The 25944-nt window shown below is 42.5% G+C and overlaps 1 protein-coding gene across 1 annotated transcript in view; it reads left to right on the top strand.

The window, feature by feature from the left end:
* Positions 1–25944, top strand: part of CACNA2D3 (calcium voltage-gated channel auxiliary subunit alpha2delta 3) — an 864587-nt gene that overhangs the window by 372730 nt on the left and 465913 nt on the right. The window contains exons 6-9 of the mRNA XM_053669475.1: positions 338–469; positions 10971–11031; positions 11125–11275; positions 22364–22438. Of these exons, the coding sequence (XP_053525450.1) occupies positions 338–469; positions 10971–11031; positions 11125–11275; positions 22364–22438 (419 nt within the window). The remainder of the gene's footprint in view (positions 1–337; positions 470–10970; positions 11032–11124; positions 11276–22363; positions 22439–25944) is intronic.

Raw genomic sequence — 25944 nt, 5'->3', positions numbered from 1 at the left:
TGAGTTCTGACTCAGGAGGGGGAAACGTGGAAAATAATGCTAAGAGAGTCTGTCTTTTCTTCTTCAAGAACTATGGGGTATATGAGATAAAACTAGAAATAAAGGATGTGCCTTTCAAGTAAGGAGCCACCAGTAGAAGCTCCTGGTGGGTTGGAAGGGTCAAGCAGGATGGGGGAAATCCTAACATGTGAAATTTCCAGGAGCTACAGCTTTCTGCACACTTCTCTGCAAGACGGGCCTCATGCTGATAACTGCCAGGGATGCGGGATTACAGTCAGGTTCTGTGTCACTTGGTTCATAACATCCTCTTCTCTCTCTTTCTCTCTCTCTTTTTCAGACCCAGCAATTGTCAATGGGGTTTACTGGTCTGAATCTCTAAACAAAGTATTTGTGGATAACTTTGACCGTGACCCGTCTCTCATATGGCAGTACTTTGGAAGTGCAAAGGGCTTTTTTAGGCAGTATCCAGGTGAGTATCCTGCTGGGAGGATTATCATTCAGATTAAGGAAAAGGTAATATCTTCCTTTTGGGTTTGGGGTTAAAATTTCTCTCCCTTCCCTTAGGAGAAAATGAAAATTTCTGAAAGGCAAAACAAATGAGCAGAACAAACAAAACAGAAACTGACTCATAGATACAGAGAACAAACTAATGGTTGTCATAGGGGAGAGAGATGGGGGCATGGAAAAAATAGGTAAAGGGGATTAAGAGGTACATAATTCCAGTTATAAAATAAATAAGTCATGGGAATGTCAGGTACAGCACAGGGAATGTGAGTAGTAGTGCAATAATTGTTCGGTGACAGATGCTTGCTACTTAATGTGGTGATCATTTGCAAGGTATTTAAATGTCAACTCACTGTATTATATACCTGAAAGTAATATAATATTGCATGTCAACTATGCTTCAATTAAAAAACTATGAACTCTATTGTGGGTGCAGGACCGAAATGGCAGTACTGCACCTGCCCACCCACATGCACACCCGTACCAGGCATTTGGACCAGCATCTTTCTCAGTACAGTGGCTCGTAGAGCTGCTAAAAGGGGGAGTCCAGGTATGAAACATACCACTTAGACTTTCTAGACGAGGACTTGCTTTTATTATTATTACTATTCCCACTAGTACTACCATTACTATTTTCATAATCACTGAAGGGAACTAGTCTTAATTGGGCAGGGTTAAGTTCTGACTGAAAGGTACAGGAAGTGGAAAATTTGAAGTTGAGTTTCTCCACTCCAGAGCTGACTGCCCTTGGAAGGAGAGGTTGAAATGGCTAATGCACCACTCATGCCAGTAACCCATCCTTCAGGGACACCAGCAGAAGTTGGTGTACCCTCAAAGGAGTGCATTTGTCAGAGTTTGGCCATCCTGCCTGTGGAACAGGTGTTCATTCTGGGGCCTTCCCAGGCCTCTACTTTGCAATAGGAATTTAATTCTAGCTTGGTTTGAATTTTAATTAAAAAGGGAAGTTTTAATTTTGCTTACAAGTTGTGAAAACAAGACTTGAGGCTGCAATTGTGCCAGCAACACAGCTGTACAAATTAACAAGCTCAACCTAAAAGAAGGAAAAAAACACCCTGCATAATCTTGGAGCAATTAAGTGGAGTCTTTTATGTTTTCATTAAGTAAGGCTAGGCACCTGATGTCTTCTCACTTTGAGGCACAGAGCCTGCCAGCCTCTGCCTTGAGGAGTTGTTTGCCTTGCACGCAACATCTGTCCCTTGAGACTTGCCGGCTGAATGTCTGCTTTGCCAGATTATTCAACATTTCTCAAGAACAGTGTTCAGCAGGGCATGCATGTTCCTCCTGGAGCTCACAGAAATTTAAACAATAAGTATCTTATTAAAGATAATGTTATAATAAACAGTAGTCTATTAAAGTTCCAGTATCACCAAATTGCAGTCTGCTTTGATACACTCAGCAGAGACTAAATTTAACACAGATGTTGCTGAAATGAGAGCGTTGTGGGTGGCTAATCCTTGAGGAAGCCACAAGGACATCTTACCATTTTACCATGTGGCATTTGGGTGAAGATGGAGCAGATAAAGAGAAACCATAGATCATCTGTTGTCTCTACCAGTAGGAAGTCCTCAAACTATGGTCAGGAGGACATTTTAAAAGAAAAGTGTATTAAACATCTCGGATTGTCATAACAAAATTCACAGACCGAGTGGTTTCAACAACAGGCATTTATTCCCCACAGTTCTGAGGCTGGGGAAGCCAAGATTAAGGTACCAGAAGATTTGGTTCTTATTGAGAGCCCTCTTTCTGGCTTGCAGATGGCCACCTTCTCCCTGAATTCTCACATGGTAGAGAGAGGAAGCCCTGGCATTTTATACTCTTCCTAAAAGGGCACTGATCCCATCATGGGGACCCCACCCTCATGGTCTCATCTAAACTTAATTAACTTCTAAAGGCTGTACCTCTTAATACCATCACATAGGGGATTAGGGCTTCAACATATGAATTAGGAAGGAATGATACATTCCATCTAAAATAAAAGGGAATGCTAATAGACAGATTATATAATAGGGTAGATTAATTACATACAAGGTTTTTATCAGTCAGAACATTTCACCCAGAAATTCTTAGAGTTCTTTTAAGACATTTGTAGCAGAATTTTGACTTTCTCAAATTTCTACATCTTTTCTGTGTTAAGATAGACACAGGTCACAGTCCTCCAAAGGATTTCATTGCACTGATAAATGTCACAGGGTCACTCAGTGCTCAGTTCTGAAAAGAGAGCACATCTGTACATCTCTGGTCTCTTGGATATAACAGGATTATTGCAAAAGTGATCCATGGATATTTTTTGCTAGGATGTTTTTTTTTTCAGAATGCATCTTTCCATGTTTAGAGTAGTATAATAGTATAAATCAGTGATAAGCATGCATGTTCTTAAGCAGAAGGGACATTTCTTTATTCTTACTGAGGTGTCTCTTGAGTTGTGTTGTTCTGAGTTCTGTGTGAGGCCCTGAGGATAAAATGGTAAACTAGACAGAAAAGATCTCTGCTCTTGTGAAGCTCCCTCTTGTTGAGGCCTGTGCTCATTGGGGATTTTGATTGCAAGTGACAGAAACCCAGTTATACCTAGCTGCAGCAAGGGGCACATTTACTGGCTCATATAATCCAAAACCCAAGGGTTGTGGTATTTTGAGGCACAACTGGATCCCAGTAGTCAGCCATGTCATTTGGATTTTGAATCTTTTCTTTCATTCTTCATCTCTACCTTCCTCTATTCTGACCTTATTTCACTGGCAGGTGACCTCCTTAGGATGTTGAACATGGCTGCGGGCTTATAGTTTTATTCTTCAATTACGGTCCCAGGGGAAGGGAGAACATCTGTCTCAGTAGCGTGGAGGAAAGTCCAAGGATGAGCTTGGTCTGGGCCATGTGCTTACATGCCGAACCCAGGGACACCAGACAGTGAGTAGGGCCAGTCATCCGAAACCGTGGGCTTAGTGAGGATTACTGTGGCCTTACCCGGAGTTGGATACCTAAAGGAAGGGACAAGGACCATCACAGGGAGGGAGACCGATGAACAGGTGTTCATGGTACAGGGTGTTGCATGCTAAGGTAGGAGAGATAGAAGGTGCTGGGTTATTGTAGAAAAAGAGAAGCAACCCCACCTCCTGGAGGCGGGGGGAAGTTCGTACTGAAAGGAGAATTTTAGTCAGCATTAGCCTGGCAGCATACCTATGATGATGGTGATGTCCATTTCTGCATAAGTTCATGTAGGCATCTACAAGTTCCATCCATGTGCTGTGGGCATACGACAGCAGTTTTACAATGCTGTGTTCAAGAACTTTCTGGGAAAATGGAAATGTTCTGTATCCGTAGTGTCTCATGTGGAAGCCACCTACCACATTTGGCTGTTGAGCACTCGAAATGTGCCTAGTGAGACATAGGAGCTAAAATTGAGTTTTACTTACTTTTAAAAAATATTTTATTTATTTATCTTTAGAGGAGAAGGGAGGGAGAGAAATATCAATGTATGGTTGCCTTTCATGTGTCCCCTGCTGGGAACTGGCCTGTAACTCAGGCATGTGCCCTGACTGGGAATCGAACCGCGATCCTTTGGTTTGCAGGTCCGCGCTCAATCCACTGAGCTACACCAGCCAGGGTTGAGTTTTATTTACTTTTAATTAATATAAACTTAAAATTAAACAGTCACATGCTAAATGGTATATGACGTCTGTGCAGAAAGTATCCAACATGCAATATAAAAAATGGAGACATTTACTGAAGAAGATACAAGATACAAGAAACACTGTACATAGGACAATGATGCCTCAGTCCCCTTCAAAGTGGGCACCTTGGGACCTTACACAGTTCTCCCAATCACTATCATATTTTCCTGAATCTCATTAACAGTCTGAAATCTCTTCACTTTCAAAGGTGATTTTAATTTTGGGAAAAGCGAGAAGTCTCAGGGCACCAAATGTGGGCTGTAGTGGGACTGAGTCACCTGGATAATTTGAGATTCTGCCAAAAAACTCTGCACAAGATGGGATGCTTAGGTGGACACATTGTCATGATGAAGCTGCCGATCACCAGGTGCCCGCAGCTGCTGCCTTCTGAATCACCTGAGTAGTTTCCTCAGAGGAATGTTCAAGCTCAACACAAAATTTGATGTAGATTTGTAGCTCTACTCCCTCAGTCATTTTGAAAGCAATGGCCACATAGCCCTTGTCCTTACTCTGTGGCATCTACCACACCACTGACTAGTACAGTGAAGTTGTCATTGTTCACTCATGTGCATTCCAGTCCACTCTCCTTGGCTGCCAGGTTACATCAATGTCACACAAACTGTTCTCATTATATTAAGAATTGCTGGACTTTTTCTGGACAGACCTCATAACTCTGTAGGAAAAGACATTTATAGTGTAATACCCATTTTGCAAGGTGCTGCCTGGTAGTGCCTGCATTACAGAAGGGTCTCACTGAACAGAACATACCACTTCAGATAAGCTCTTTTAAAAAACAGCAACAACAACAAAATGCCATTAAAGGGACTTTGAGCTCTGCAGGATTGGTTGCTCAGGGCTTGTCAAAGATCTGTTTATTTTTGTTTCCTCCTGGGAAGCCTTTGGGAGTGCTGTGAATGTTAACATTTATACTGATGATAGTGATAATGGCCCCTGTTTATTGAGCACTCGGCTGGGTGCTTATACAAGCATTGCCTGATTTAATCCTCACCATGATTCTGGAGCTACTATAATCCACATTTTACAAATGAGGACACAATGGCCTAGAGATTAACTGACTAACCCAGGACACACCAACAGGGTGAAACGGAGTTGGTGATAGTGTTATTAGTGTTACTACTTCAGCCATCTGTTTCTTTGTTCTCATGGTGGTTCTTACCCCACAAAATATGGACTCTGGCCTGCAGTCCTGACCCATCAGGCTTTCAGCCCCTGTCTCCTTTACTGGGATATCCACCCCAGGATGACAGAGACATTTGTTTTGTCCATCACTTGTCACCAGCACCAAAAATAACACATTGTAGGTATTCAATATGTATTTGTTAGATGGATGGATATATCACTCGGTGGATCAGAGTCCACCAGATCTATTGTCTCCCATCACAGTGGCAGTAGCAGCCTCCCCTCCTTGGAAACAACAGAGCTGCTGCCTCTCTAGGAAGCTGGTCATCGGCTGCAGTCCAGTGGGAGTAAGTGATGCAGGAGGGGACTGGCATAAACGATACGGAGCCACAGTCCCTTCCCCCCATTGTTTCTTCTTCTCCAAGTCCTCCTCAGCCCCTGCCCTTTCTATCACAAGTCCACCAAGTCCTGGACCCTGGATGACTTCTTCTGTTGACAATTTACCTCTGATACCTAGTGACCACCTCATTATGGTTAGAAGGTTCTCCAGGCTCTTTGTCTCCCAGGACACAGAGTCATACCTGCACAGCGAGTCTTCTTCCTGGGAGCCTTGTCTAGTTCATGATTTTACAATTGCATGTGGGTCCCAGTTTCTACCTGGGTGGGCCACCTTCCTGTTCTGATCCATCCTTCCTGTTCTGACCATTTTTTTACTTTTATCCAAATGATATGGCTGACTGACAGTTCTCTGTAACTGTCCTTAACTATATCAGGAGAAAACTGTCTATATGTCAGGCAGATCAGAATCCAATCAAACACAGACACCAATTAAATTTACATATGATGATGAGAAGCTCAGTTCCTTCCCCAGGTTAGACTTGCAATTCTAGAGCTGCATCCCAGGGAGCTCGTTCCAGTACAAGGGTTAATGATCATAAAGGGAATTGATTTTCTTGTCTTTGTCATGATTTCTGTGCCACATGAAGGTGAAAGCTGGTTCACAGTACCTCTGTGAGGAGGGGGACAGACGGCTAAGTAAAGAGCTCTCCAGAAGTCCACACTCCACAAGCTGTTGGCTAGTGATACATCAAGTATAGGTTCTGTGCACAGCATTACTTTGTGTTTATTCTCCTGCCCATTCTTCTCACCCAGCTCAGGTTTAGCAGCAGGTAAAAGTGTAGTTGACATTAGTGTTCTCTTCCTTGACCAGCTCAGCAACACCACTTCAGTGAATGACTGTGAAAAACCATAGTTCTCATAGCAACTCTTGTGTTACTCATTTATCATTGTGAATCATTCTTCAAGAAATTGTTAAAAAAGATGGAATTGATTGAATGGAGACTTTTAATATTTTTGGAGGAATGCACAGCCAATGTCTCAAAAGACACTTCAAAGCTAAATTTGCTTACAATTCAACTCACATTAATCTAGTATTTCATTATATGTGTAGATCAGCTATTTTAAATCTAAAGTTATATTGGGAGGCATTTATTTAAACTTCTGACCTGGGAGCAAGTAAAAAATATTTTTTGAAAAAGGAATTGGGCAGAACTTACCCAGTTAGGGATAAACCAACATCTGCTACCTTTTGATTTCCCTCTTTTCTTTCTTCATTCGTTCTGGGCATTTTGCTCTCAGGCAGGGAAGAGAAATCCCAGGCTGCGATGTGATAGCCAGTGTTTGTTCAGCTGGTGGCTTGTGGAGGTGGCTTGGATGTCACTGGCGGTGCCAGGGAAGTTTAGTGAAAAAGGCTTGGCACAAAGGAGAGAAGAGAAACAATGGGCTAAGACACCCTTTGTTGAGGTAGAGACTTTGAAAAGGGGAGATTAGAGTCAAGCAGAAATAAATACAGAGGGTAAAAAAGATATTTGGACCTTTATCGTGCGCTTTGTTGTAGTTCTTAGTTCTGTTGGATGGTCTTAAACCTTTTTGTCACATAAAATTATATGAGCAGCATGTGGCTTGACTTTCAGACGCTGTTGCATGAGGCTCTGCTCTGTTGGCCCTGCTAGTCATTTGCATGTGCTGAAGGAGAGCGTGAAGTCATATGTTCTCTTGGATGAAATTAATTTCTCTCCAATATAGTTTGTAATGACTTTGGAGGACAAAGCTCGGAATACAGGGGTGTTGTACAATATTTTAAATTTTATCAGATTTGAGCATTTGAATCAGCAGTAGAGAGTTTGACATTATTTTCAGTTCCAGCTGGGAGATATATTGAATGTTCTAGAGATCCTGTCCTCTGAAAGCTGCATCAGGCGGACTAGCAGTCACTGATGCTGCCAGGAGCCTTGAGAGCCGCAGGAAAAAAGAAGGTTGCATGGCAGCTAGTCTGCTGAGCTGCGTCATTCCTCCTGTCTTGAGACTCATGCTCCATCCAGCCTGGGTAGGGTGCCCAGAGGCACGTTGGCGCTTACGGAAATTATGTGGCTCATAGGGCAACTTCTTGGTTAAGTGACAATTTCCTAGATCTCAAAGTTGGCTCATTGAAAGTAAACTTATTATTATTTCTCTGGGATTTGTAGTTACTTAAATATTTTCAAAATATCTGTGTGTATAAAAATTATATACTAAGGAATTGATATGTCCTTAGGGAGACAGTACCATCTGGAGTAGAGTTTTCTGAAGTTTTTCTCTTAAAGCATGTTGCTGTGACATTTTGGGGGTTAGGTCTCAGTGGTCAAATTAATTTGGTCAGTGATGTCTCTGGTGTCCCAGTTGTATAGATTCAAGATGCATGTAAGTAAGATAAGAGGCCCTGAGATGTCCCTCCCAGAGCATAGAAACCAGTTTGATTTTTATTCATGTAACTCATGCTAACATCCTGTAGAACTTCTCATGGGACACTCTTATGGAAATGCCTGTGTAAGGAAGAAAACAGTGCCACAAAATCTGGAAGATCAATTCCTCATCCTAGCTAGAAATCTTAAGAAAAAACTGCTTAACTATGAGAACCTTGGGGTTCCTGCTATGAAATGGAAGTTTTGGTTCAAATGACAGATTTGAGCAAGTTGACCCCCTCAAGCCCATCCAGTCCTGACTTTGAGGCAAGGTGTGGCCTTTATTGTTGCATCCAGGGCAGCTGTGGCTGGAACTGACTTGAGGTGCTGTCTGAATCCCGGCTCAGTATGTGCCTCATGTCCTGACCAGGCTGGGCCTCGAGGCTCCTGCTGCCATTGGGCTCTTTGCCTCTGGCACAGACTAAGCCAGGATTCCTGTGCACAGTCATACCAGCACTCCTTTGGTTCCTTGGACTTGACATGCTCTTCTGAGCCTCGGGAACTTTGTGAATATTGTTCTCTCTACATGGGGTATTCTTCTTCACCCTGTGGCCAACCCTCATGCTTTAAAAGTGTTATCCATGTGTAGTAGATTTAATAGTGTCTCCACCCCAAATTCATGTCCACTTGGAACCCCCAGAATGTGACCTTATTTGGAAATGGGGTCTTTGTTGATGTAATTAGGTACATTGGGATTGGATCATACTGGATTTGGGTGGTCCGTCAATCTAAGATGACTGGTTGCCTTAAAAGAGGACAGGGCACAGGCACAGAGAGAAGACAGCCATGCGAAGCTGGAGGAAGAGAAGGAAGGGCTGTAGCTATAGGTCAAGGCACACCAAGGACTGCTGGAGACCACCAGAAACTAAGAAGGGGCAAGGAAGGATTCTTCTTAGAGTCTTCAGAAGGAGTATTGCCCCTGAGACACCTTGATATGGGACCTCTGTTCTCTACAACTCCAAGAGAATACATTTCTGTTAAGCCACCCAATTGGTAGGTGTATGTTATACATCAGGCCTAGAAAACTAATATACCATCATTCTGTTCTTAGCTTAAAGAAGAGGCCTCTTCACTTTATAAGGATTAGAATCCCTTTTATACACTCACATAGCCTCAGGTAACTTCCTCCTGATGTCTCTGGTTCTTGTGATTTCTTACCTAGTGTCTGCTTCTCTGCTAGATGTAAGGCTTCCTGAGGGCAGGAGCTGCCGGGCCTAACATTCTTAGTCATTGCTGTAGGTCTATCAACTGTCAGAGTACCTGGGAGGAGTTACAAGCCCATTAGCAGAGAAATTACCTCAATCTGAAGGAGAGGATTTGGAGTCATTAATTCTTTGCCCCCAGGCCCCGACCTCAATGCTGTAAGAGAGCACTGTACATTTGCTCCTCTTGGTGGAGCACACAGTGATGGGAGGATGGATGGCAGACAGGGTGGAAGATAATGGGATGTGCTTCTCGTCTAAGAACATAGCCCACAATTCTATTCAAGAAACACTCGCTGACCACCTACCATGAGTCAACACATTAAGAGATAAATTCTCTTTATATTGGACTCAAACCAATTCTTTGTGGAATTACAAATTGGAACATTACCTATCCTCACCAAGGATATAATTGCAATATGTGTCAGGACTGTGTGATTCTAGCTATTCTTGGCTTCATACAAAGCAGCGTGTCAGATGTTTTTAAAATAAATTGCATTCTGGTCCCTTGGTGTACAATATCATGTCAGTTTTATTTTATCTTTGTTACCTAATGGCCTTCAATTGGCAGTGGCTTCTCATCCTTCTTTCTTCTGATTTGTTACAGGGAAGTCATTAAATTAGGTGCAGTTGCAGGTGGGAAATGTAGGTACAAGAAAGACAGAACAAAGTGACTCTTTGGGTTACAGCCTGCCATCTCACATTTATCTGTGTGATAATTTGGGGTTGTTATGTAAGTGCATGGCTGTTATTGGCCCACTGTGGTCCAGAAACCTGGCCACCATTGATTGCAAAGGAGAATCCCCATGATACCATCTGAGTCACAATTTTCTCCTGTGAAAATATTTTTCTATTCTAATTTTCTCAACTCCAAAGTCTATGTTTCAAATCTTCCATTTCTGAGCAGCACTGATGGTTGAAAACAATGATTTTCTACCTTATCTTTGGGTAGCAAATACTTTTTTTTTAAAGTAAAATTTTATTCTTAAAGAATGTCAGCCTTGGACACATCCTGACCAGTCTGCAAAGCATGAGGCTAAGGGTGTTGGACCCTGTTTTATACATGGAAAAGATTCCTCAGGCCTCAAAGCCTGAAATTTAAATTTTATTATACAGCAGAATTAGGGCCACTTTACTTTATTTCACTGTAGAAGTTCAGGCCAAAATTCCTGATTTTAATAGCAAGAGTCAGGAAAGAAGAGACCTGTGTATATTCTGAGATAAAAAACCTACCAAATGCTTTCTACCCTTACCTACAGACCTAGTCCAGGGATGGAGCCCAACTCTGCCCAGAGGTCTATGAATGATGCCTGCAGGTCCAACAATTTGAGGGACAATGAGAAATGACCTTGGCTAACTTTATCTTCAGCCTCAGGAAGGGGCTGGAGTCCTGTCCTTTGTTGATGGACAGTGCTTTACTCTGGATGTCACCACTCTCTAGCAGTTCTTGGAGCAGTGAGCTCGGGCTGCTTGCTTTAGTGTTACAGCCCCGAACACCTCCCCAGAGTTGGTGATGGAGCACATGACGAGCTTCAGGGTTGGTCTTTGCATGTGATTTTTCACCCTGTTCCATCAGTCAGCAAAGCAGAGCAGCCTTGAAATGCTATGAATAAATATTTGAAGTTTCTGGGTTTCTTATAACTCCATTTTTCTTCTAGGGATTAAATGGGAACCAGATGAGAATGGAGTCATTGCTTTTGACTGCAGAAACCGAAAATGGTAGGAAATGGTCAAGCCTCTCAGTTACTTTTTAGAAAGAAAACTTGCAGAGAGGTTCAAGATTCATTTTGATTTTACTTTCCCCTGACCTAGGTATATCCAGGCAGCGACTTCTCCGAAAGACGTGGTCATTTTAGTTGATGTCAGTGGCAGCATGAAAGGCCTCCGTCTGACTATCGCCAAGCAAACGGTCTCATCTATTTTGGACACGTTGGGGGATGATGACTTCTTCAACATAATTGCTGTGAGTGCGGCTGTTTTGTGCTTTCTGTGCACTTTGGGCTTATTTGATCTTTTAGTAGCAACAGTTATCATTCTTACTGCATTTGCATACAGAGCATTAGACGCCCTGGGATGAGGACTGGTTAGTCCCCTGTGAGCTCACTGAGACGTGATATTGGAGGGTTTTGGGAGGCCGGAATGCAGCTGAGCACATTTTCTCTCCTAACCACGCAGGCAGGTGCTGTCACCTGGAAGAGTAGCAGCAGATTTGGTTTTACTGGGGAGCCAGCCTTTTCAGAATTAAACCTAGCAAGGTTTCCCTTAAACTGCTAGGTTTTCTCATGTGGAAATTAACTTCAAGCTAGATTAGTCTGATGACAATGACAGTAATAACAATCATGATAATAAAATGACTAAAAGGTGGAGAGCAGTTTTAGATGCACAGAACACTTCATCTTCAGACACAAAAGTGGCATTTATTAAGTGCCTACTGTGTGCCATTTACTTTACTCTTCATTTGGCAATTTTTTTGTTCCCCATGACAGTGCTAGGTGGTACAGTGTGTGGTTTGGACATTTGCTCAAATGAAGCTGCTTAGACTGAGAGAGTGTCACTAACTTGTCTGAGGTCACAACCCCGGGAAGCAGGAGATATGGGAACAAGCTTGGGAGTGACATCCTCTGTGGAAAGGGCCCTGATTCAGCTTTCCACCTCCAGTTGTTTTCCCTGCTCCCCAGCTCTCTAGTAGATTCTCATCTTGTCCCTTATATCTCTTCCTATCACTCTTTTTTTCCAAAGATTATAGCCACGATGAGCCTCGGTCTCTTGAGGACTTAACCAGATGCTCCTGCAGGGGGCCACCTGTGCTTTGCCTCATCATGTCTATGTAGGACATGGACTGGTCATAGCAGGCAAGGGAAGCTGGGTAGTGAGGGGGGCAGAGATTAGGCTTTGGAGTTGGGACTTAAGTTTCTAATCCCAGTTCTGCCACATGCAGCTGTGTGTCTGGGGCAGACCACTTGAGTCTGATTGTCAGACCACCAGCTGTGGAGCCGATACAATTGCATTGCCCACAGTGTGGCTTCCAAATGACCTGAGCCACTGCACAGGAGGCCATGGTCAGTGGGAGGGGGCTATTTGAAGAGCAGCACAGACATGCTGTCAGAATGCTGTGTCTGTGGTCTGCCTGGCTTCCCTGAGCACCTGAGCAGAATGTGTCATCAAGGGACCCTATTTCTGGCAGCCTTCTGCATGGACACAATACCCACTTTTATTCAATAGGCAAAGGATAGGGTGTTTAAATGACCTTGGATTTGTGGAAAGGATTGCTTGAGTTAATGTTCTTCTGCCTGCGAGTGCTCCTGATGGGAGTCTGAGCAAAAAGACACAACTACAGGGCACAATGATTTATAGCTTCAGATTTTAAAAAGCCCTAAAAAGAAAAGGAGAAAAAAGAGAGAATCATAGATTCCATGGAAACAGGTGTTAGTGTTGTTCCTTCACTGAATTCTGCTCAGTGCCTAGGACAATACCTGGCAAATAATAGGAGTTCAAATATTTATTGTATGAATAATAACAGGAGCTGCCTTCATAGAGTACATGCTGTGTACAGGCCCCTGCTAAACGTTCTATGTAGATCATCACATTGCATCTTCTCCCAGGTCTGTGCTAAGTGGCACAGAGACAGAGGCACCAAAAGGTAGAAACAACTGGCTAAAGGTCACGCACATAGCCAGAGAAAGGGCACACTGAGGACTCAGAAATTGTCCGGCTTTAGTGCCCCCTGAAGAGAGATGAAGAGAATGCAGTTGAGCTGCTCAGCCACCTTCCTGTGAAATTCCATGGTCAGGGACATAGGTTTTCCTGAGGCAGCTTTCAAGATAGAACATTGCATTTCTAAATCAAGAGAAGTTAATGTAGTTACCAGTCTTATTAAGAATATGCAAATGTGGCCTGATCCGCACACATCCTAAAGCATTTAAAGATAAGAAGTGGCTAATTTGGGACTATCTTTCTTATTAATCTTTAATTACTCATTACAGAAGTATCAGAAATTTACATAATAAGAAGAGCTAACTAATTACATCCTGAATCCTTTATCAGTCAGGATTTATTGTTCTGTTAACAAAACCAATCGATTGAAATAATCTCTGTAAATTCATTAAGATATAAAAACAGTGTCAACTCAATAATGAGGAGAGGGTGATTAAGATAATTAAAAGTAGACATGTCAGTTATTATAGAACAGTTAAGAAAAAAATTATTTTTTACCTCAGTGTGCCTTTATTTAAAAAAATCCCTCAGACATCCCATTAACCTTCTCTATATATCTGTTTGTTAGTTTTTAACATAAATGATCAGCTTTAAGACTATGTACATAATTATTTCAATCACTACTAAGATACTCTGAACATTTTTATTTGAAGCTTCTATGGTAAAATCATGAAGCCTCTGTAGTAAAAAGTTATAGAAAAGCCTCTATATTAAAAATCTCTTCCCCTGAAGTATAAGGGAATGGATCAGATATGTTAGTAGATTTAGATCAAAAGCCTGAGGTCACAATAGGAACCACTAATTAACAATAACCTTTACATGTTGACTTATTTTAATAAAGCAATATATGTAAAATATTCTCAGCACAGAACTGGGAATATAGGCAGCATATGTAAAAACTTTAAACAATTCAGAAATGTTCCCATTCCCTTTTCATTTGGCACATACTCTTCCAAATTTTTCTGTTCATGAACATACATAATTTTCCCACAAAAATAGAATCACATTTTACAGAATATTCAGCAGCTTGCTTTTATACTCATGTTGTAGTCATGTGTATCTGAAAAGCAGGGCATTTTATCACTGATGGCTGACAAAATTTTAAGTCCACCCCTCTTTGCTGGACACTTGCTGTTACTGATCTTTTTTCTTCTCAAGAATGCTACAGGGAATGAACTCGTGTGTGTATTTTTGCAGGGTTGGCTGTGCTTCTACTGAGTAAAACCTAGAAGTGAAATTGTTACACCAAACCGCATGCACATAGTTAGGTATGACTGGGAAGTCCATGAAATAGGGGCAATGTTCACACACTTAGAAACTGTGTTAGTTCGCTCCATCTTCTATAACAAAATATGACTGGGTGGCTTACACAACAGAAATGTATTTTCTCACAGTTCTCAAGGTTGGAAAGTCTAATATCAAGCTTGGGCAGTGTTTGGTTTCTGGTAAGGACTCCCTTCCTGGTTTGTAGATAGTCACCTCTGTACTCACATGGAGTGAGAAAGAGAGAGAGCGCTCTCTCATGTCTCCTCTTAAAAGGGCACCATCCCATCACGAGGTGCCCACCCTCACTACCTCATCTAACCCTAAGTACATCCCAAAGGCTCCATCTCCAGATACCACCACTCTGAGGGTTAGGGCTTCAACATAGGAATTTAAAGGGGACAAAAACATTCAGTTCACAATACAGCATGTTGAGGGTTTTTGCATTCCTTTGAATGGTCTCTTGCAACCCTAAGTGTATTTTACCAATGTAGCCTTGCCAAATTGTGGTGGTGTTTTCTTTTGTTGTGTTTGCTTTTCTCTGTCACCTTCTCTTGTTTCCAGAGTGGCAAGATTGTTCAAGCAATATGGTGTAAGTTTTTCTTTAATTTGTTTAAAACAGCCACTTGCCTCCGTCTAGAGGGGGACCGCACTGCAGGCTCTTCTAGGTGCAAGGGGATGGAATATTTGAAACGCCATCAGCACGCCCTGTCAGTCTGTTTGAGTGCCTTGTTCTTGTGGGCTGGATTTCATTTACCCGAGAGGGCATTATCATTTCACCCTTCATTGCACTGTCAGCTTTCTCTTGCTTGCTGGGTAGATGTTTGAGGAGAACTTTCAGTGTTTCAGAGAGGAAGTAAAGAAAATAATCTTTATTTTCAGCGTTGGAAGCCCTCATGCATTGGAGGCTTTTGTTTGTACAAATCTAGTTCAGCACCGCCTTTTGATTTTCAGTGCCATGATGGGAAAGGGAGAAAGAGACTTAAAGAGAAGAGGCTTTCCCTGGCCATTCCAGTCATTTTTGCATGTTTGTAGTAAGTTCATTGCTAAATGCATGTTACATATTATACTGAAAAGCTTTAAATCCAGGTCTTTTCAGAGAATAAACATGAAATGATAATGTTAGAAATTGTTTTAGGTTTCATGGGCACGGTAATGCAAAATCTATCTAAGACTGATGAACTAAGTGATTGAATTATAAAAGGACAGTTGAAATGTGAGAGTGATCTCGTGCATTCGAAATTAAAATTTAAGGTCAAACCACTGGTGTGTGAAGAGAGATGTCTCTGAGAAGAGAAAAGGCATCTTTTTCTGATTCACTTTGAAGTTTAACTCCAAGCCATGCATTAAATTAACAATATTATCATAAAAATGAGGGTGCTAATTCTGTACTTTCTGATGCTGAAATTTGAAAAATGATTTTACAGGAGTATAAAGCCAGGCATTGAATGAATACAGTATTAACTGGACTGATATTGTTAAATCAATTTAAATGCCTCCTGCAGCCTGTGTTTGTGCAGAGAAGAACATCATTTGTTAGTTCAACACAGAACTTTCTGGTGCCCTGGTTTTAATTTGCAGAATTTTCTTTAAAACTATTTCTCCAGTGCTTTGCCTGCTGTAGATTTGCTTTTTAATGTAACTGATTCTGTGTTAAAAAGTACGAGGACGGCATTTTCTTTCAATGCTCATTTGTTCTATACTACTAATTATGTCCAGTTGTGTTTCAATTTATATAGGAAGCTTTTGTAATGCAAAAGGTCCCTGGGATTCCTTCTGTTTGTGAAAATACTGTGGGTTCATATGCTTCATTACATAATCCCTGAACATTTTTATTCCAAAGGTTATTTAATCAAAAGTGCACCAATAAAACCATAAAAATATTTAATGGCATTCCAGCACTTCCACATCAGTTTTCTTGCATTGCACAAGCATGCTGGCATTTTCACTGTGTGGGCTTTTTGTGGAACTTAGGATTCTCTGAAACATACCACTGATTCCCTTTACTTTTTGTTTATTTATGTGTTTTTTAAAGGTGGCAAGATTCTCATATTTTGGGGGGGTCTGTGTGTCAACTTTTCTTTTTCTTGGCTTTGTTTCTCATTTCTGTCAGAAACTTCTCCACAATTTTGCCTTTTTGTTTCTTTATTGTTTATTTATTCATTTTACAAATACTCTTAGGTGCTAACAGTTAGGTACTGGGGCTGTCTTTGTGTACAATGCAGACATGATGTCTCTCCTGGTGGACCTGGATGTTTTGGGCATGAGTGTTGGAGTGGGAGCAACCAGGGAGCAGGTGCTTGCAATAGAGTGGCCAGGGTTGTCTCAGAGAGGGAGAATGAGGGAGGCTGGCAGAGCGTAGGGCTAGCGGTGCAGCTAGCTGCAGACTCAGTGGTGGCTCTTTGGCAGAAGTGATGACTCAGTGAACACTTTAAGATAGTTAGTCATTAGTCAGGTATATTCAATGGGGTAGGGCAGGAGGGAGGAAAATTGAGGAGAAAAGTATTTGCAGGTTATAGTAACTCCTCTTCCTTCCCAGGAAGTACAAGCTTGGTTGGATTGACTAAAGGAGTTCATTGTCTGGACAAATTGGAGTTGGGGTGAATGTATGAGGTGGAGTAGATGGATGGGAGTATTGATGAAAGAATGAGACTGGATTGAGGGAGTCAGGCCGGATCCGACAAGTCTGGTCCACCACACAGAAGAATGGGGATTTCATCTGGAGACAATGGAAGACACAGAAGGAGTCTCAGATGCAGGGTGATGTGTTGAGAGGTTCCCTTAAAGCCTCTCCCTTCCTGGGTCTTCATGCATTCCATTTAGGCAACTGATGACCTTCTGTTTAGGCCTGAAAACTCCATTGCTTTCAATGATCAGGTCCAGCTTCTAAAATTAAGCAGGGTTCAGGGTCCTTAATGTTATCCAGAACCCAGAGTCAGCTGTCTTCTACTTTCTGGTCTCTGGGCTGAGATTCATACATTCCACACGAATGCTGAAGCTTGCATCAAGCTTGGTGGGTAAGTCCAGCTCATTTGTTCTTTGTTTTTAGATCCTCTTCCAACATGTCCTGGCCATTTATTTAATAAAACTCAAAATTTTCCTTTCCTATTTTAGATCATCATTAAAATCCCCATTGAGGATTTTGCTGTATCTTTAAAACGGGAGATGTAGGGAATGCTTACAGAGATTGGGCAACAGAAAGGAAAATGAGAATGGCGATTTGTTCCTTGCTGTCAGAGCATAGATTTTGGTGGTTGGCACAGAGGCCAGGGAGGGGCAGTTCCTGGGAGAAGAGAGTAGTTGGGCGTAGTCTAACACCTGAAGAAGATCAAGGGTTTATCTCAAGCTTGTTTTGTTTTTAGACAGGTCACTGCAGCATCACAGATAAGCACATTTTATTATAAAAAGGAAAGTAGACATTATCTTTAGATATAATGAGTATATATATATATTTTTTTTACTAATAAAAGCAGGAAAAATGTGGTTCATGATCACTCCACAATGATGATCTCATGGGGAAATTTAGCCAGTATTTTATGTCCCTGTGCCACAGCAGGTGCTTAGTTAATATTCATCAAGCAAACATAGGGACAAAGGGTTCTCTGGCAGATGCCTTTCTAAGAGGAGATTGGGCAGTGAGCTGGTTGTAGTCTTGGCTTCCAGTCTGTCAAAGACTGGGGTCACTGAGAGAGTTCAGAGTGTGGCACAGAGTGGGATAGTGTGTGGCCACATACCATGGTGATTTCTGTCTCAGGTGGTTAGACAGTCACATGTGCCTACAGGTGAAGCACTTCTTTTTCTGACAAATGCAGAGTCTGTGCTCTCCAGAGGAGGTCAGGGCATGTGGGCCATGTTGCCAAGAGTGTGTCTCTGCCATCGCCCCCGACATCTTTCTACTTAGCAAGTACCAACTTGGGGTGGAGAGTACACATTGGTCTTTGTCTCTGTGGAGCACACACACATCACGCTTACACAGGTATTTTCTTTCCTTCTGTGCACTTGTATCAGAGGCTCTCTTCCTTTTTCTTATATGCCAGGTCCTTAGTTTACTCTTTACTGAATCTCATTTCATCCTCCCAGTGAGATCATGGGGAGGTTCAGTTACAACCCCCAGTTTCCCAACACAAACACTAAGGCTCGAAGAGCTGATGTGCCTTGGTTCAGGTCACCTAGTCAGTGGCTGGCAGAGCCAGCATTTGCATCCAGCCTGTCTGCCCCAGTCGCTCTAGCTTCCCTTATGTGAGTTAGAAGAGGGGATTCAATCAGACAAGAGAAGGGGAGAAGGAAACCGGAAGTGACTGAGGCCCTGTGTCTATATGGCTGTTTCTGTGTTCTTTAAGGGGTGAATATTCTTTGTCCATCTCCTCACCCTGTGATTACTGACTGGCTGAACTGTCTCCAGGGCTGCCTGGGCCCTTTCCTATTCTGCTAAGAGACCCTTCCCATTTCCCAGATAGTTCAGGAACAACTTACCACTTTGAGTGGAAAGGGGTCTGGTCGACTTCCTCTTTAGGGTTCAGTCCTGGTATTGGGAAGGAGCAAAACCAAATGACAGAAGCAAACTCCATGCTGCCGGTGAAATTGTGCATTGCTTCCTCTTCTGCCTTTGACTATTGATATCTGATTGCTTAAGTAAGGATGAAGGAGAACCATGCATAAGGCTGTTATGTCTTAGGGCTGAGGTGACTAGCTCTTCAATTGTAAAATAATATGGCTATCCCTCATTATTGTTTCACAGTGCAGAAATTTCACAGTCCAGAAAAATGCAGAAGGGAAAGGTTTCCAAACAGAGCTGCTGTGAGCTTGGAAGCAGTTCCACATGAAGGGCGCCCTTGGTGTCCCCCTCAGGAGGAGCTCTGGAGTAGCGTGGTGGCCTCCCTGGCACAGCTGTCTAGTGTGCACCATTCCCTCACACAGACAGCTGAGCCCAGCTCCCTTTGGTGATATAGACCAGATTGCTCAGCATAGCTTTGTCCTGATGCAGTCAAGGGAAATTAGTCAACTGCAAGCTTGGATGATGCCACTAACAAGCTGGCGGGGGTTCAGAAGAGCAGATTCCTCCACTGTGGCCACAGCTCACAGTGACGTGAGCATGGTTTCGATTACTGCACATGTTCCTCCTTGATGAGGGCAAGAACTTCTTGGTCTTCTTTACTTTTAAGTCCCCTCTGCAGCTCCCCACATGCACAGGCCTTTCTATTAGCAGAGCAGTTTCAGGTCTGTTGCCTCACAGGGACACCTAGAGGGTGAACAGAAGGTGAATTAACGTGTTCTTATGCATAAGAGTCTGTGGTCAGAGAGGTTTAGTGACTTCCCTAAGGCCACGCAGTAAGTACATGGCAGGGCAGGATGTGGACTTGTGTCCCAACTCCCAGCTTAGACTGTACAATCCCAAGAATCAACTTTGGGAGTGTGTATTAGGCAGCAACTAGAGGGAGTTTTAAAACTTACCTGGAAAATGGACTTGGAAAGTTTTTGGCTACAGGTTATGAAACGATGGAATGAAGGCTGCTTTAGCCTCTTGGGATCTCATAATCTCACGAGAGAAGCCTGGGGGGTGCAGCTGCAGGGGTTCAGCATTGTCCTCAAGGACTAGTGCTGGCTCCATCTTCCTGCTCTGTCTTCCCTGAGCTTTGCTTTCCGCTTTTTATCTTGTCCCCTTGTGTTGCAAAATGACTTGCATTGCATAATAGCATCCCAAGTGCGAAAGAAGGTGATGGATATAGAAGAGTTTTTCTTTAATGGGAAGGAAAAAAATTATTTGAAACTGCAAAGAAAAATATCTCTTCAACTTTCATGGGCTAAAGATGGGTCACTTGACCACCCCTCATGGCAGGACAGGCTATGAAAACATATATCCAGCAGAGGGGGGTTGGATAGCTGTGATTGGCTCAGACTGATTAGGCTTTGTTTAGGAATAGATATATTGTCACACTGCACTGAGTCAGTCAACAGTGGAGGAAGAGGCCATGCCTGTTTTATTTTTTTCCCCAGCGACTCTCAGTGTCAATCCAGTATGAGCTGAGAACTTTGGAGAAGCTCTTCTTCAGCTTGGACTATACGGTCACTTCCTGGATCCTGAAATGACGTTCTGTTTGATCACAAAAGTGTTGCATTCCCATTTGTCAGTGGCAAATTCAGAATCACATGAAAGCATTTTTTTCTCCATGCCTCATCAGGGGAGATCTAAGCTCTAAGACATGGAGCTGTAGTTTTTCAAATCCTCTTGTGTGGCTAGACTAAGAACAAAGGTTAAAGAAGGTGCATAAGTCAAACTGATAAGAAACACAGTTGCTTGGGGACCAGAGAGGAGGAACTGGGAGCTTTGTTATCCTGAGGTCGGTGGCTGTGAGGTCAGTGACTGTGAAGTTAGACCTGGGATTGAATCTGGATTCCACCTCTTATGTATGATTTTGAACAAGTTGATCAGCCTTGCTCTGCCTCAGTCTCCCTATCTGTAAAGGGAAAATGATTGAAGTACTTACCCCATGAAGCTGAAATAGCCTGTGGATGAAGTCTAGCCTGTGTCTAGATGAAGCAAGTGCTCAGTAACAGTTAATTGCTGATATTAGTATTATCACCTGTCCTACTTGCTCGTAAGCACCTCTGCATGTGAAACCTGATGCATCTCAGTCGCTATTGCAGCAGCTGCAAGTCTGGTCCTCTCAAGTCTGTCCTTGTAATATGTCCAGAGCTGTTGTCCCAAGCTCATCTCTTTATTTCACTGAGCCCTCTGTCCACCTGTTCATGGCTCTGTATGGTCCTCTGTGTCCACAGACTTGAAGTCCAAACTCCTTAGCTGGACTTTGTGTGCATTCTGGGCCTGTGAGAGATAGTTCTGGTTCCTTCCCTGAAGAACTCTAAGCTGGGCCTTCAGTCAATGAAATGGAAATGTCATGACACTCTCATTGAATAAATTGTTCTTGGGTACCCGCTGCGGGCCCGGCCCTGCATTTGTCACAGAGAATACACTGAGGAATCAGACATGGATTCTAACAATGGGGCTCCACTTTGTGGTGAGGGATCCAGGTATCAGATGACTAGAATTTGAGAATTTTCAGAAGAGGGGTCTCACCTGCCCCAGAGGAGGCAGGTAGGAACTGACCCAGAGGATGAATAGGAGTCAGCCAGGAGATGCCAGAGCAGGGTCTCCAGACAGAGGGCCCAGTGGTAAAAGGCCTAAAGGGAAAGACAGGACATATCAGAGGGCAGGAAGACACTTAGGGCTGACTAGAGCTAAGGGCGTGGGAGAGGACTAATGAGTAAAGATGTTAGAAAGGTCAACAAGGGCCAAGTGTCCAGAGCCCTGCCAAGCCCTGAAGAGCAGTGGGAGCTCTGAATGAGGTTGACAAGAGGTGACACAATCAGATTTGTATTTTGGAAGAACCAGCCTAGCAACAGTGCAGAGAATCATGCTTGATATGAGAAATGAAGAGAAGAACACTCAAATTTTTACTTTTGTGAGCCTTGGACAAAAACAAATGGTCATATTCTGAGTATTCTGGGATGAAAAATGATTGGAAGTTGGACATTGGCCTGGGTGGGAGGTAGTGTCACCATACATGAGCAGTGTTGTGACCAACATCTGTGTAGCCTCCCAGAGTGAGCAGAGAACATCAGGGCCTTTCCTCTGTTCTGTCTGCCCACACGTGTGACCCACACATGATTCTTTTGGCTCCATGAAGCCAAAGACAGGAGCTGGAGCTCCATTCGTGCAAGTCTGAGATACTTTGCAGATTCCATATGGACTGTGTACTGTCAGCCATGCCCAGAGCACCCCCATCTTTGGAGCTGCCCCTGAGGGACTGTCATTTAACTGTGTATACCCTGAACACTGCCAGACACAAACATATGCTCTAGAAGTTTCTTCTTTGAACAAGAAAAGAATAAAGTGTACATTTGACACATGAGCATGGTGTTCTCGGGGCACTGACAGAGAAACCACCATCTGTAAATGAACTGAACCTGTGATCATGCTGCTTTTATTGCTGTGTGTGTATCTGTATCCTTAAATTATTAAGTAGGACCCTTTAATGCTCAAACGTTTCCTCTTGGCTGTTTCTTCCCTTTGCAGTATAACGCGAAGCTTCACTACGTAGAACCTTGCCTGAATGGAACGTTGGTGCAGGCCGACCGGACAAACAAGGAGGTGAGGGCTGCTGCGAGGTGGTGTGCATGCATCGGGTCATGACACACCTCTGTCTCCCCCTTGGTGATCACCTATAATGATTCTGTCTTGACTCTTAGAAACTCATCAAATGTGCTACTCTCCCATTGAGGGCCTCCATCCCCACATGTGGAACATTTAGGAAGAGGCACAAGTGAAATCATGGCAATAAAATGATTACATTGAGTTCAGATGCTCACTAATTCTGAAACTTTCATTGATTTTCTTTTTCTCTAAGCACATACTTGTTGTACTTGACACTGTGTTGACACTATTGAAAAAATATGACTTGAGATTTTAAAGAAAATTGATCACTTATGTTTTTATGGCATTTAATACAATTGGTTAAATCATTATTGAGGTAGCTACTGGAGTAACTTGTCTCCTAGATTAGAGATGTCTGCTCTCTGCTGTATCCTTAAGGTTCCATGAGCATTGCCCACTACATAAATATTATGGAACACAAAGAAGGTATGTTAAAGGATGATCTTAAGAAATGGAATAGAAGTTTACCTTTCAGTTGGAGAATTCCAGGAAAATTCCCAAAATAGATTTTTTAATTTTTTAATTCTTACCCCAGGACATGTTTTCATTGCATTTTAGAGAAAAACTAAGGGAGAGAGAGAGGAAATTGATCATTTGCCTTCTCATATATGCCCTGACTGGGGATTGAATGCACAACCTCGGTGTGTGCCCTGACCAGGAATGATTTCCATAAAAATAAATCTTGTCCATATGGCCATCTTTGAATTTGTCATTACAGCTACCACAGCTACCAATACCACTCCTACAGAGCCACGTGACAATTTAGGTGGAAGATATAGTGTGACCACAACGTTAGACCTCCAGGGACTCATAGCTGCCATCACTCACATTGTTGGGCTGTCATTGCCAGATGAGTACAATAATATCAGCTTGTGCCCTGGGGCCACCCAGGAGGTGGCTGGGGACAATAGCCAAGGTAGGTCTGTGTGAGGCACTGTGCATGTGCTGGGGGGACCCTCCCAGCCCAAATGGGTTACATCAGTGCCATCTTAGATGCAGGTGTTAGAAGCTCCTGGTTTGGGCATCACTGAGGGAATGAATGACAGAGGATGGAGAACAATTAATTACAACTAGAACATAGGTGAGAAGGAAAAAATTATACCAGAGTTATCATCCAAGCTTCAATTTGAGGAAAAGAAATGTCATAACAAGTTTTTTTTATAGGCAAAATAAGCAGGTACATTGTAGTTCAAAGAACAAGTATACCTAGGGGAATTATTTATGGTCATTATAATAATTATTAATTGTTTAGGGTTTATTTATGGTCATTTTCTAAGCTCAGGTAGGAAAATGACATAAATCTACAGGTACCTTTTCCTAGGGACTTACCTTTGTCTGGCCATTGTCAGGGTCTGGGTTACACTCATTTCCCAATACAGTAGCATTGGAATATTTTCCAAGTCTCAAATCAGCCTCCAGTTATGGTGCTTACCATATTAAATAGAAAAGATGCTTAGAATGATTGAGGCCAAGATGGAGGTGTAGGTAGAAACCCTTCACTTTCTCGCACACCAAAAAGAGGATAACGACCAATCTAAAATCAATAAACAACCAGAAATGCCAGAAAATCAAACTGCATGGAACTCCGACAACCAAGAAATTAAAGAAAAAATCAACAAGAACAACCAGATTGGTAAGGTGAACCAGGCTGGCCAACTCAGAAAAACCTCAGTGGGGTGGCTGAGGGGAGGGGTTGACTGCTGAGCTTCTGCAGAGCTGCTTGGGAAGGACTGACTTAAGGGGAAAACTGAGACTCAGAGCTGACTGTGGGCTAAGGCTGGGGTTGCCACTTCAGATACTTCCAGTCAGGCAGGAGAGCCTGTTGGAAAGTGCTAGAGACAAGCAGGCAAGCTGCATTGTTCCCTCTCTGGCCCCTCCCCACAGGCAGTGCAGCAAAGAGGGTTGCCCTGCCTGGGTGAATACCTAAGGCCCTGCCCCCTTACAACCTATCAGCTGTGCCAAGACGAAGAAGTATGGTCCAAATGAAAGAACACAGCAAAGCCTCAGAAAGAGAACTAAGAGATGATTGCCAACACATTTAATGAATAATTTAAAGCCCTGGTAATAAAAAATGCTCACAGAACTCATTGAGCTTAGTCAAAAAATGAAAGAACAGGTGAAAGATACCAAAAATGAAACAAAGCAAAATATTCAGGGAACCAACAGTGACAAGAAAGAAACCAGGATTCAAACCAATGATTTGGAACAAAAGGAAGAAATAAACATCTAACTGGATCAGAACAAAGAAACAAGAATTGCCCCCTAACAAAAAGAAAATGAAGGGAGGCTGAGGATTCTCTGAGTCAACTTGAAATGTTCCAATATCCGAATTATAGGGTTACCAAGAAGGAGAAGAATTGCAGCAAAAATTAAAAACTTATTTGAACAAATAATAAAGGAAAACTTCCCCAATCTGGTGAAGAAAATAGACTTCCAGGAAGTCCAGAGAGTCCCAAAGAAGTTGGACCCAAACAGGAACACATCAAGACACATCATCATTAAGTTACCCAAGATCAAAGACAAAAAGAAGATCCTAAAAGCAGCAAGAGAATAGGAGACAGTCACCTACAAAGGAGTTCCCATCAGGCTGTCAGCTGATTTCTCAAAAGAGACCTTACAGGCAAGAAGGGGCTGGAAGGAAGTATTCGAAGTCATGAAATCCAAGGACCTACATCCAACATTGCTTTATCCAGCAAAACTTTCATTTAGAATGGAAGGGCAGATAAAGTGCTTCCCAGATAAGGTCAAGTTGAAGGAGTTCATCTTCACCAAGCCCTTATTATACGAAATGTTAAAGGGACTTATCTAAGAAAATGAAGATAAAAAATATGAACAATAAAATGACAACAAACTCACAACTATCAACAAATGAACCTAAAAGAAAAGAAAAACAATGAAAACAAAAACTAAGCAAACAACCAGAACAGGAACAGAATCAGAGAAATGGACATCACACAGAGGAAGTTCAGTGGAGGGGGGGAAGAGAGGGATGGGGGAGAGGTACAGGGAAGAAGAAGCATAATTAGTAGGCATGAAATAGACAGGGAGAGATAAAAACAGTATAGGAAACAGGAGTCAAAGAACTTATATGTACAACCCATGGACATGAACTAGGGGGAATGCTGGAGGGTTGTGGGGGTAGGGTGGAGGGGGGATAAAGGGGGAAATTGGGAAAATTGTAATAGCATAATCAATAAAAAATACTTTTAAAAATTATTAAGGCCCTCCTTTAGGTAACTTCCTGATGAACAGGGCCAGTTTTATATTTGGAGATACAAGGTCATCTAAATGAAAAAATTATTAGAGAAGGTTGGGCTAAGAATTCATTTAAAATTGTCTTTGAATTGTATAAAAATTAGTTCAGATTCTGCTGATATGAAGTAGCCACATTTCAATTAGATTCTTCCCCTAAAAAATAAAAATCCCCGTGTTCAACCTAATTT

Source organism: Artibeus jamaicensis, unplaced genomic scaffold (genome assembly GCF_021234435.1).
Source record: "Artibeus jamaicensis isolate MK-2021 breed Jamaican fruit bat unplaced genomic scaffold, CSHL_Jam_final contig_519, whole genome shotgun sequence".
Taxonomy (NCBI): Eukaryota; Metazoa; Chordata; class Mammalia; order Chiroptera; family Phyllostomidae; genus Artibeus; species Artibeus jamaicensis.
Note: the sequence above shows the minus strand (reverse complement) of the source record. Positions and strands in the feature narration are given on the sequence as shown.